The following is a 13,356-nucleotide window of genomic DNA, read 5'->3' as shown; positions in this document are numbered from 1 at the left end:
TAGCCCACAACATACAGTATGTAATATACCAAGTCCTTTCTTAACCAGAGGGGCAGTACTGCTAGATGACTAGTTTCTTTTTCTGTGTAAGAATCCTAAATGCATCTGATGTATAGAAATAGTGTTAACTGTTGGTATGTCTTTCAATGTGTGTGTGTTAGAAAGAGGCTGTCGGTTGTTGTATTCTTAAGTTGAAAATTATTCTGCTCCCATCACCTAGAACTTTCTCTGTTTGCTCCTCCTAAGTGTGGTGTGTGGTCAGCAGCAGTGGCATCACCGAAGAGCTGATTTATATGACGGGATCTCAGACCCACATCAAAATTTGCATTTGGAAACACTCATCTGAAGGAATTTTAAAGGCTTTTAGGTTTTACTTTATGTATTTTTTTAAAATCCCCATTTTTGTTACAAGGTTTAATTTCTTTCAAGTTTATTTGAATACATCGAGCTGTACCCATGGGGCTACTTGAATTAATTAAAATTAAAAATTAAGTTCCTTGGTCTCACCAGCCACATTTCAGGTACTTAACATTCACATGTGGCTAGTGGCTCCTGCCTACGGGACCATAAGCATAGAGCATTTCCAGTTCCGCAGGAAGTTCTGTTGGGCAGGACTGATCCAGAGGATACACACATGTGGATATGAAAGGGAATGAATGTTTCTGCATGTGGAGGGGTGGGGGCAGTGTATCTCTGAAAAATAGGTAAGAAACTGCTTCTAGAAGTTGCCTTCCTGAAAGGGGAGCTGGGTGTAACTGCTAGGACACTGATATGAATTGACATTTACAATAGACTTTAAGGAGAATCTTTATAACAAAAATGAGAATGTCATTTTATATAAAGTGAAGACTAAAAGCATCTTGAATTCTTACAGGTCAGTGCTCCAGTTTATACACAGATTTCCCGAGGATATCATAAATATGCAGATTCTTATTAAACCCTTTTGTTCCTTTAGAAGTTCCGTAGCTTGTGTGTGTGTAATCTATTGAAAATACAGGAAGTACTAGCCTGTGAGATTATACAGGGCACACATTATTAAGAGAACACAGACATGCTGCATATATGTAGTTGATGAAGAACTGGAATCATTCTACTTGTGGACAGTGCTTAACTTGGTAACGCCCATCAGTCTGATATAGAGTCTTGGCTACCACACCCATTTAGAACAGTTGGGACCTAGAAAAAAAAAAGACAGTTTCATAACACAACCATGATAAGTAGTCAGCATCCTAGGTTGAAAAATACATTCTGTAATTGATCCATTGGCCAGCTGGAAAAAAAGAATGCCATTTTCCCTGGCATTGCTGGTGAAGAGCAGGGAAAACCACAAGCAGGCTCTGCTCCTCAGCCCTGATCTGAGAGGAGACAGACGAGGGGAAAGCAGACAGGCAGAGGAGACTGGAGAGCTGGGGCGGGGTGGGAGGGGCTGCCACCCCTCCAGCGGTCCCGTTCTGGGGTAGGGAGTGCATCAGTGGAGGGAGCCCTTTATGGAAACGTGTGCCAGCCTGCATGTTTCCTTTGTGGTTCCGAGTTATCAGGAAAAAAGTCCAAATTACATGTGACACACTCCTTGTGGTGTAAGGCAGGACACATGTGATACACGTTGGAATTGTATTATTAATTTTAACAGTTACAATATATGTTGGTGCTTAAGAGGATTGGCATTTATCCAGAATGAAGAATGTAAATGGACTTCATACGTATACTATCAAAACCTCGTCTTCCTCAGTTATTTAGGACACTTCCATCATCACACTTTCTGGAGGGACAAGAAGGGAGCTTCCCCAAGGTGCCTGCAGCAGGTTTTGGTTTGAGCCCAGACGAGGTTAAGCTTGCGATTACCTGTTAACCCCTTCCCCATATTCCTGAATTTATCAAGAGGTTGCATGGAGCCAGTGTCCCAAGATGTCCTGACCGTGTTCTCTCTTTGCTCTGACAGGGCTGTGTACTTCGCCTGCTACTCCAAAGCCAAAGAGCAGTTCAATGGCGTCTTCGTGCCAAACAGCAACATCGTGCACATATTCTCAGCTGGTTCTGCAGGTGTGTTACACCAGTGAGTGCTGAATGTCTCAGCTCCCTAAAGCATGCATTGTGCCAGAAAGTCTCTTTCCAGGAGTTAAAAATTGGCTCTCTGTTTCTTTTGCACCTGAACTCATTTTTCTGAAACTATGTTAGAATTGATAAAATCTGAGTATTTGAGAACAGCTTGTAACTTGCTTCCATTTATTCTCCCTTAAGATTGACATGTTAAGATTGACATGTTCTCATGCGTGCTGTTGGTTAGTGTGATGTGTCTTTTAAAGGAATATTAATGTGTTTTCATGTCTTTCTATCACATTATTTTCTAAACTTTGAGCTGCTTTTTCTGTGACTTCCCAGGTGTCTAGCATACCCTGTGTACAGTTGTGCTTAGCAGCTGGATTCTGTGATGAGGGCTTGGGGCTTGTAGTGGGGTTTGTTCAGCAGGGTTGGTGATAGATCAGGTGTCGTTTCTGTTCTTTTTTGAGGGAATCATTCCACCTACCATAGAAAACTCACAACAGGATTTTTCTCCCAGGAAATTCTTGGCAGAAATATGTCAGTTGTAGATTGCTGCGAGAAGGCCATGCCATTTTCAATATAAATTTTATGTCTGTTTAAATAGGTATTTTAGAGAATTAAATTGACGTTTTATGAAAAATTTCCACCCTCTGCTGACCTCTAAATTGTATGTATCCATTTTGTTCCTGTTCCTCCAAATAAAAGTACTAGGAATCCATCTGAATAGTTACAGATAATTTTTGGATCCCAAATGGAAAATGACATTAGCAAAGATGCTTCACAAGAAAGGTGTTTACAGGATATGGAGCTGGCAGGGAGGTCAAAGGGATGGAGTGTGGGGCCTCACTGCCTCAGCCAATAGTGAGTTAGCCATAAACTAAAAGCTGTGTACCGGTTTTGCAACTTTTGACAAATTAACTTAGAGAAACCGTTGGTAAATAAAATGGACCTGAAGGGAAATTTTGTTTTTTAAATAATCCTCAATTTGCTGTTTCAAGGAGCTAATGTTGCTGTAATTGGTTTTGCCCCTCCTTCCTGGTAGCATTCTTTTTTTTTTTCTTTTTTTATAATGCAAGTGTAGTTGATTTACAAAGTTGTGTTAGTTTCGAGTATACAGCAGAGTGATTCAGTTTCTTATGGTCTATTACAAGATACTGAGTATCGTTTCCCACGCTATACAGTAGGTCCTGTTGATCTGCGGACTATCTGCGTGGGTCTTCCCAAATGGCACTAGTGGTTAAGAACCTGCTTGCCAGTACAGGTAGACATAAAAGATGCAGGTTTGATTTCTGGGCCAGGAAGATGCCCTGGAGAAGGGTATGGCAACCCACTCCAGTATCCTTGCCCGGAGAATCCCATGGACAGAGGAGCCTGACAGGGTCCATAGGGTTGAAAAGAGTCGGACACAACTGAAGCATGTCTAGGGTCATATTATCTAATCAATTTATCATATTATCTAATTATCTAATCTAAAATATAAATCTATATATCTAATAAATCTATATATCTAATATAAAACAAATTATTTCTGGACCTGATGCTTTCAGTTGAGTTTTAGAATAGTTTCGTATTAACCACCATAGGAATCACATTAACAGAAATACCAACAGCACCAATCATATTATCTAATCAATTTATTTAGACTGTGGAAGGGATGACATATTCCAGAGGACTTGCTGTGTGTCAAGTCAGTGATACACGATACTGCTGCTTTTTTGGTTGATGGAGAAGACAATGGCAACCCACTCCAGGACACTTGCCTGGAAACTCCCATGGGCAGAGGAGCCTGGTAGGCTGTAGTCTGCGAAGAGTCGGACATGACTGAAACGACTTAGCAGCAGCAGCAGCAGAGTGATTAACAACATTAAGATGGAGAAGACTTAAAGATGGTTCCTGTAGGCAGACCAGTCTTAAAATGTCGATTTCCTAAAATGATCAATCAGATATCAAAATGTCTAAGTTTGGATTCAGGTAAATGGAGATTTAGTTTCTTCTATTTTAAGTTAAATATAAGATATTCTTTCAGATTAGATCATCATTTCTTTAAAACAAACTATTTCTGGACCTGACGCTTTCAATTGAGTTTCAGAATAGTTTCATATTTACCACCATAGGAATCACATTAACAGGAGTACCAACAGCACCAGCTAGAGTCTGGAAGGACTAGTAGTCATCCTCAGTTGCTCAGTTGTGTCCTCCTCTTTGTGACCCTTTCGACTCTCCAGGCGGGATCCTCTGTCCATGGACAGGGCTCAAGAAAATTGAGATTTACTTTAGTTCAGAATTACCAATAGATGTTACATTTTAGGGGATTATATTTTTCATCTGTTGTGTGGAAATGGAACTGCTTCTAACCATTTTTATTATTAACCCATTGAAAGCCTGATTTCAAGGTTTATCATATGGAAGACATGGCTTTAATAAGCATTAGATCTGTTCGGTGATAACATTTTGTATTTGTTTTTGTTTTTTTTTTTTTATTCCAGCTTTTGTCACGAATTCCTTAATGAACCCTATATGGATGGTTAAAACCCGGATGCAGCTAGAACGGAAGTAAGTTTTTACTTGTTACTTCCCTAATGTAAGACTTGAATTCTTAGGGGTTTTTTTCTTCCGCCAGTTCCAGTTACAGAGTGAGACCTGTAGCATCCTTAGCCATCCTCATCTTTGTTCTATCTGCATATAAGCATATGTAGAAACTTCTCTTGTGTTGAGGTTTATACTGCCAAGCCTCAGGGGGGAGACAAAGGCCAGCAGAAATAACACACAAGGGCATGTCAGGAGTTCATTCAGGTGTGGCCCCTGATCCCCGCGGTAGTCCTGGGAGACCCCGCCCCCAGGTGGAGTGCTGTGAACTGTGCTCTAAATGGCCTCTCTTGTGGGAAGGTGCCAGAACAGCAGCGCCCAAAGCCTCAGAAGGGGCATTTTAGTCTCCCAAAGCCCTCGAATAGCCTGGATTTCTCCCCCAAAACTGTAGCCAGGGATTCTTAACATCTCTTATGCTCTGGGCTCCTTTGGCAGTCTCTAGTGAAGCCTACAGGCACTTTTTGGAATGATTCTTTTTCTCTTTTTTGCACTGGGTCTTCATTGCTGTGAGTGGGCTTTCTCTAGTTGCACTGAGCAGGGGTGCTTGGACGTCTCAGTACAGTGGCTCCTCTTGTTGCGGAGCGTGGGCTCTAGGCACAGAGACTCAATAGTTGTGGCTTGAAGGCTTAGTTGCATGTGGAATCTTCGTGGACCAGGGATGGAACCCATGTCCGCTGCATTGGCAGGCAAATTCTTAACTCCTGTACCACCAGGAAAGCCCTAGAATGACATTTTTAAAAGCAATGAAAACCAATTATTGAAACACAGTTATCAATGTTTTTAAAAGTTATAATATGTTAGTATACTTCTTTAGTATATTAAATAACAAGATCAAGGAACATCCCAGTAACTACTGTAATTTCAAGTCAGTGATGATGATGATAAACAACGTTTTCTGACAGGATTCTAAGGACCCTTTTGTTACTAGGTTGCCTAGAAATGTGTGTGGGGCTCTGGAAACTTCCAGCTAGTCCAATCTAACCTTAAGCTACCTGTAGAGAAAAGAGGGGAGAGAACAAGCGAGAGCTCCACCTAGAAATGAAGGTGGGCTCTGCCTTTGCTTATTTTTCTCTCGAATGACCTGGGTAACCTCTGAAGTGGGTCTTTGACATTCCCTGTCCGTTCTACCTGAAGGAACCTTCTAAAATGTACCAGGTCTAGTCTAATCATTTAGAAGAGATATCTTGCTCAGAAGCCTTCAATGAATGTCAGTTACTGTCAGGGTCAAATCCCAACTCCTCAGCTTAACCTTCAAGGTCCTTGGCAATTTTCAAAAAATGTCACGTGGTTTCTTGCTTCGGTCTCCTTGAATCTGCCTTCCTCACCAGGAATAGAACCCTCAAGAACCTCCTGTCCTGCGACCTCCTGACCAGTCCTCTCCTAGAACCTCAGGCAGTTACGTCCAAGTGTGCACACAGTGTCCTCACATCACTTCTGTTTAGCAGGGGGTAAACGCATGGGTCAGCTGAGAGCCTTCTTTATGTGCATTTGTTACAATCTGCCTGGTATGACCTGTGCTCAGGACATTTTAAAGCTATGTTTGGGGGGGCTCTGTTGACAGAGCCATCAACAACGAGGGTTTGTTGCATGTTTTCCTGTGCACCAGTGGCAGCAGAAGCAGCAGAGAACAAGACACAAGCCTGGCCTTCCCAGAGCTCACAGCCTCACAGAAAATAGAATTACAGGCTGGTGGGAGAAGGGGCCAGCAGTGTTCCAGGACCCTGAGGGGGTGGAGAGGAGTCCCTGATGCAGTCTGCATGGGACGTGCAGGGAAGCAGCCAGGGAGGGGCTCTTGTGGCAGGGATGTCTCCCTATGCCCAGGAGCCCAGTGGGCACTGGCAGTGAAGGTGCCTCAGGCAGAGACTCAGAGGTGTGCAGCCAATTTGGAGACAGGGAAGCTTTGTTCATTCTGAGCAGCAGACAGATGGGGTGTGTCATGAATGTGCTGGGGAAGGAAAGAGGTACAGGGAGATAAGGCTGGAGAAGCCGCATCCTTAAAAGCCCTGGGGAGGAACGGGAGCTTGGACTCGGCTGTATTTGGAGGCAGTGTAGAGCTATTAGAGCAGGGATTCCAGGGCCCTATCCCCAGGGGATGTTTGGCAGCGTCTGGATATTTGTTTCTCACAGCTTAGGTGGTATCTAGTGGGTAGAGACCAGGGAGACTGCTAGAACTCTACAACACATAGGACCACCCCCAGCAGAGAACTGTCCAGCCCCAGAAATCTCAGTAGTGCCAAGACTGAGAGACCCCATATGAGAGGATGGTAAACAGGGGAGTGGGGTGCTTGCATTTGCGTTACAAAGGTCATTCCAGGTAGGGAGCCAGAGTGGGGGAACCCAGTACATTGATCTGCTCCCCCACAGGAGTGTCTCCTACATGCGCCCAGTGTGAACGCTATCCAGTCCTGGGATTCTGTGTGTATCCAGGCAGTTTATGGAAACTTCCTGTCGTGGGGCAGGAGCATCCAAGCTGAAGGCCTTTTAGTTATTGTATAGTTTCTCCCATGTTTATAATTTTACAAATGTGGGAATAATGGAGGGACTTCCCTGGTGGTCCAGCAGCTAAGACTCCAAGACCCTGATGCAGGGGCTCTGGTTTCAATCTGTGGTCCAGAACTGAGATCCCACATGCCACAACCAAAGATCCTGCACGCCGCAACTAAGACCCGGCGCGGCCAGATAAGTAAACTCGAAAAAGAAAGAGTCAAAATAACAGCATTTGGAGACTACAGTGGAAACAGAGAGCACTTAAACTCCACCCGGTGAGATTCTCGGCGGGTTTTCCTTCAGCGTTTCCTTAAAGCGTGTTTGTATTATAATTGTACTTTTCATGGAATTTCGTCTTGCTCTCCACTTTAAGCGCTTCCCCATGTCTTACTGCCTTCACGACTCTTTCAGTCTAGTCTTTGTACCATCCATCCAAATGTGTAGACACATGGATGGTTTTGATTCTGTTACATATTTTCCTCTTTGGTAAACACCCTCCATCTAGCTCTTCCCAAAGGTAGATCGAAGACTGTGAGCACTTGTCTGCGAGTTGGGACAGATGCGCGTGCCATCCTGTACGCCTGTGGCCCCACGTAGCTGATGGGCCTGGCCTCACAGTGGACAGGACTCAGTCAACCCCAGACCAAGGAGGACTATGGTGCCTCCCCATGTACTTTCTCTTTATCATCCTTGTGACTCGGGGGCAGCAGGCAGGCTCCTCAGCATGTGTCATAATGGCCTGTCATTGGTCCCCTTTGTGCAGAGTGCGAGGCTCCAAGCAGATGAACACACTCCAGTGTGCCCGATACGTTTACCAGACAGAAGGCATCCGCGGCTTCTACAGGGGATTAACTGCCTCGTATGCTGGGATTTCGGAAACCATCATCTGTTTTGCTATTTATGAAAGTTTAAAGAAGTATCTGAAAGAAGCTCCGTTAGCCTCTTCTACAAATGGGACTGAGAAAAATTCCACAAATTTTTTTGGACTTATGGCAGCTGCTGCTCTTTCTAAGGGATGCGCCTCCTGTGTCGCGTACCCCCACGGTAGGTCCTGCCTGGCCTTCCAGCGCGGTGCAGTGGCCATTGGTATGTGTCAGTACTTCCAGGTCTCTGGGGTTCAAATGGAGATGCAGGTACCTGCGGGTGATGCAAGGTAGCTGAGTCCCAGTACAGCCGGCTTCATCTCGTGCATGCAGGTCACGCAGGTGGTGGGAGCTCTGCTTTCCTTGGCTCCATCTGATTGTGGCCAGCACTCGGCAGAATGTGAGCCCTGTGTTGTGGAACATCTGATGTTTTCAAAGAAACAAAAAAATCTGGATTTTATTTAAAATTCCTCAATTAAAAAATGATACGGGAGCCAAGCTTTTTAAAAAAAAAAAATTATCTCAGCTTCCACCTTGAATGGAGTGCTGAGGAAAGCTACTTTGTTGGGTAAGTTTATTTTGTAAGGAATTCATAATAGACCTCATGTTCTGCTGAACTACTTAAAAAAAAAAAAAACAGCTCAGTTTATTGTGCCATGAAAAACAGGTTTTGTTTTCCAACGCCTGCTGCACGGTCAGCTGTGGCATTGCACACGGCCAACTTGCAACAGGCCATTGAGGCCTCGTCATGTGCCAGGGCACCGCGCAGCCCCACGGGCTCTCAGGGAGGGGCTCTGCCACTTCCCACATCACATGCCCTGAAGTCCGCTTGACAGGCAGTGCCAGGTGTCATGCTGCAGGGGCCAGGGTGAGGCCGGGCCAGGTGGGCAAGACTCTGAGAAAGGAGGAGGTGGTTTTTTAAGCTGGATGGAGTGGAGAGGGATCCTAGTAGGATGTGAAAGTTGAGGAGTACATGGGAAGATAAGCCTTGTTGGAGATACCACTCACTATATTTAATATAAATTAGGCCTCTAGGGAAGTGACAGCATTTACTTAAGAGTAGAAAACGATAAACTGTCTTAAAATTGTCTTATTCAACTGAAACTATTATTTTTCTAATCCTTTAGAAGTCATTTGGCACTCTTACCCCTTAGAAGTATACATAATAAGTCTTGGGACAATTGACCAATTCCTAGAGTTAGAAAATGTTCTGAAAAGAACTCTTCATGGTCTGTGTGGCTGCCCCATCTTAACGGAGCTGAGGTGGCGAAGAGCCACAGTTGCACATGAACGTGTGTAAAGCTGTGTGCTTTGCCTTCTCTCCATGCACCCTTCGGAAGTTCAGTTCACCCATAGCCTGAAATGTGTGTCTCTTCCCGCAGAAGTCATCAGGACGCGGCTCCGGGAGGAGGGCAGCAAGTACAAGACTTTCGTCCAGACTGCTCGGCTGGTCTTCCGGGAAGAAGGCTACCTGGCCTTTTATAGAGGACTCTTTGCCCAGCTCATCCGGCAGATACCAAACACTGCCATTGTGTTGTCTACCTACGAGTTAATTGTGTATCTGTTAGAAGACCATGCTCAGTAACAGGCCAGAAAACTGTGCTCTAGAAGAATAAAACTGAGAAACCCTAGAGAATTTTTTTTTTCCATTGACATGTAGAATGTTTGAGACCGAAACAGGAAAGCCATAGAATACTTGGCTCACATCACCTGTTAGACATTTCCTTTTGGATTCATGCTTTCTGGAAGGTGTAAATTCATTAACGTTAACAGTTAATTATAACTACTTTTGGTTGGTGTTTATGTTAGTTTGTTTTTTTAACTTAAGAGAATACAGGATTAAGCAGCCAGTAAATTAAATCATGGTATTTAATTTAAGTATAAATTTGGTTTGTGTCCTCTTTTTTGTCCACCGTATGGTAAACTTTAGCTAACGACTTCAGTTAAGCATAAGCTTAGAAATGCAGAGATAAACTAAAAGAACAGTTGTTTTCTAATATGTTATATCCTGCTCTGATGGAAAGATAAAAAGTGTCACAGCTTGATGGCACCGGGCAGACCAGGACAGACCTCCCAGCTGGTCTCCCTTCTTCATTTCTAGATCATCTGAGCTCTCCTGCTGCCAAGTTAAAAAAAAGTAAATACAACTTCCTGACACTAAATATTTTAAACTATAAACCTTTTCCCAGGTAGCTTAGTGGTAAAGAATCCACCTGCCAGTGCAGGAAACACAGAAGACTCAGGTCTGATCCCTGTGTCGGGAAGATCCCCTGGAGGAGGAAATGGCAACCCACTCCAGTATTCTTGACTGGGAGAATCCCATGGACAGAGGAGCATGGAGGGCTTCAGTCCATAGGATCACACAGAGTCGGACACGACTGAGGAACTGAGCGTACATAAACCTTTCCCAGAAGTTACCCTCTATCCCCAGTTTGAACCAAAGGCAAGAGTTTATATTATTTTGGCCACACTGCACAACATGTGGGATCTTAGTTCCCTGACCAGAGAACAAACCCATTCCCCTTGCATTGGAAGCTCGGAGTCTTAACCAGTGGACCACCAGGGAAGTGCCAAAGGCAAGAGTTTTAAAGAACAGTTTACCAACTTCCTTGCCCCTGGGTGTATTTCCCCAGGTTCAGCCTAGTCAAGCCCAGGGACCTTGTGAGAGCCTTCGGCACCTCCCGAGTTGGCTGTGAGTGTGGAACATGGCTAGCAAGCGGCAGACCTGCCCTCTGGGGTCTTCAGCCCTGTTGTGGGGGCTCCACCACTGGAGAAGAGGGGCAGGGTGCAGGATTGACTGCCTGCTCCTCCAAGAGAGTCCCCTTTTATCCTGGTAGGAGGCACAGGTAATACTGAAATACCCTAGTAAAAGGTTAAAAGTCCTGGAAATGAGAAATTACCAGAGTTTTAAACCACTCCCTGCTCCACCCCCCATTTATAAAGGAACTTTAATAAACAACAAAAAGTAAGATAGAAGGCAGGTAAGATCTATGTACAATCTTCCCATTAGCCCTTTCACTGCAGTCTGTATGTATTATACATTAAGGTTATTTTTCAGCCTGAATATTTAGAAAGATAATGATTCTACTCATGGATACCTTGTAGCTTCAGTTTCAGTTTCAGGCATATGTTCTGGTAGGGATGAGAGGAGGATATTTTCAAATTGAAATACAGTTGAGTTAACTTTTGTTCACTTTTGGTCATAAAGTAGGTTGGTTGGTGTTTCTGAGCCCTCTAGTATAATTTGCTCCAACTGTCAACACTAAATGGAAATCAAAATAAATGACTTTAGTCAAGCTCTGTAGTGCTTGACAGCAAAGAGATTTCTATTCCAGAAGCTCATTTTAACTGAGCAACATCTTCCTATTTTAATATTCATAGGAAAAATCTGAGGGGGCTTCCCTGGTGGCTCAGTAGTAAATAACCCACCTACAATGCAGGAGACGCAGGTTCGATCCTTGGGTCGGGAAGACCCCCTGGAGGAGGAAATGGCAGCCCACTCCAATATTCTTGCCTGGAGAATCCCACAGACAGGGGAACCTGGCAGGCTACAGTCTGCAGGGTTGCAGAAGAGTTGGACATGACCAAACCAGCTTGAATGAAACCTTTTGCATGCATGAAAGTCTGAATTTTTCCTCAAGAGTTTTATAGGTTAAAAGTTAGGTTTCAGACTTCCCTGGTGGTCCAGTGATTAAGAATCTACTTGCCAATGCAGGAGGTAGGGTTTGATCCCTAATCCGGGAGGATTCCACATGCCTTAGGTCAACTAAGTCTGGGTGCCACACCTACTGAGCCTGCGCTCTGGAGCCCCTGTTCTGCAACAAGAGAAGCCCGAACACCTCAACCAGAGAGCACCGCCCACTCACCCTAATTAGACAAAGCCCGTGCAGCAACAAAGAGCTAGCACAGCCAAAATTAGTTTTTTTTAGAAAAAAGTTGGCTTAATATCCACTAGATGGGTATGAGAATTTTTGGAGGTAATTCTTACACATTCTTGAAGTGGTAAATTTGATGTTGAGCTGACGTCCTTTAGTTCTCTGCTTGTTTCTGCACCAGGGCATTGAAATGAAAGAAATGTTGAATACCAGAAGTACAAGCAGGGAGAGGAGAAGCAGGAAAAAAGCAATGCTTTCTCTATAAAGGGGTTATTGGATTTTAAAGTGGGAAATACCACTGAGCTGCTAATGGAGAAATCCCATGATTGATTGCTTTCTTCTCCACAAGCTTAATCATGGAGATTTCACCATTTTTCAGTAGTCCCGTGGCTTACCCATTGTTTACCTGTTTTTGTGCCAAGCAGTAGGTGCTACTTAATTTCTGATTTAATTCTGACAACCTTGTGAGGCGTGTAGTTCCATTGACACCTTACAGATGTGAGAGGCACTGAGGCTTGCCAAGGTAAGTAGTAAACCGACCACTCGTGGTTTGTGCTGCCTGTTGAGTAGATGCGTGTCGGGTGGAAGGGGCTGCAGAGCCTGGGCGATGATCTGGCTCTGAGGTCAAGGTCCAGCAGATAGTTCCATTCCATTCACTTAAAGATTATGATGTTCAAGATGAGCTTGTACTAGTCATGCCCAGGGCAGAGCAATGGGGTGCATTTTCTGTCCACATACATCACAGAGCCCTTCCTTTGAGGGGAATGTCACGCCAGCAATCTTCCTTGGAAAGAGAATGGTGCTTAAATGCAGCGTCTCACATTTTGAAGGGAAGTTTCACTGATACTGATTTATGGTGAAAGCAAAAATGTGGGAAAGACTTTCAAGACAGTGGAGCATCCACCAGACTCCTCACTGCCCTGCCTCTTTGCAACTCCTGGTGAAGGCTCAGATCTAGGATGTGGGACAGATTGACCTGCAACAGGAGTCAAGGGTAACTGCTGCTAAATCACCCAGTACAGCCCAGGACGGTAAGGACTCTAATGTTAACCTCAAAACATAAATAGTTGTGGTGACACTGAGATATTGCATCATTAAATACAAGCATTCCTTTTTTTTTTTAGTTATAGAAGTAATTTAGCGCAAACCAATACTAAAACACTTGCATGAAGTGAATCGTCTTTACCATGCCCTTCCCAGGTAACTGCAGTTCAGTATTAACAATCATCTGTTTCTATAAACATAGAACCAGACATGGAGCAATGGCCTGGTTCCAAATTGGGAAAGGAGAATGTCAAGGCTATACACTGTCACCCTGCTTATTTAACCTATATACAGAGTACTTCATGTGAAATGCTGGGCAGGATGAAGCACAAGCTGGAATCAAGATTGCCGGGGGAAATATCAATAATCTCAGGTACGCAGATGACACCACCCTTATGGCAGAAAGTGAAGAGGAACTGAAGAACCTCTTGATGAAGGCAAAAGAGGAGAGGGGAAAAGCT

At 44.1% G+C, this 13,356-nt stretch overlaps 1 protein-coding gene across 1 annotated transcript in view; it reads left to right on the top strand.

The window, feature by feature from the left end:
• Window positions 1-9,861, top strand: part of SLC25A33 (solute carrier family 25 member 33) — a 31,949-nt gene extending 22,088 nt beyond the window's left edge. The window contains exons 4-7 of the mRNA XM_052653492.1: window positions 1,940-2,040; window positions 4,527-4,593; window positions 7,877-8,157; window positions 9,359-9,861. Coding sequence (XP_052509452.1) covers window positions 1,940-2,040; window positions 4,527-4,593; window positions 7,877-8,157; window positions 9,359-9,561 — 652 coding nt within the window. The 3' untranslated portion in view covers window positions 9,562-9,861. The remainder of the gene's footprint in view (window positions 1-1,939; window positions 2,041-4,526; window positions 4,594-7,876; window positions 8,158-9,358) is intronic.
• Window positions 9,862-13,356: the final 3,495 nt, after the last annotated feature.

Source organism: Budorcas taxicolor, chromosome 16, assembly GCF_023091745.1.
Source record: "Budorcas taxicolor isolate Tak-1 chromosome 16, Takin1.1, whole genome shotgun sequence".
Lineage (NCBI taxonomy): Eukaryota > Metazoa > Chordata > Mammalia > Artiodactyla > Bovidae > Budorcas > Budorcas taxicolor.
This window is presented reverse-complemented; position numbering and strand designations above follow the sequence as displayed.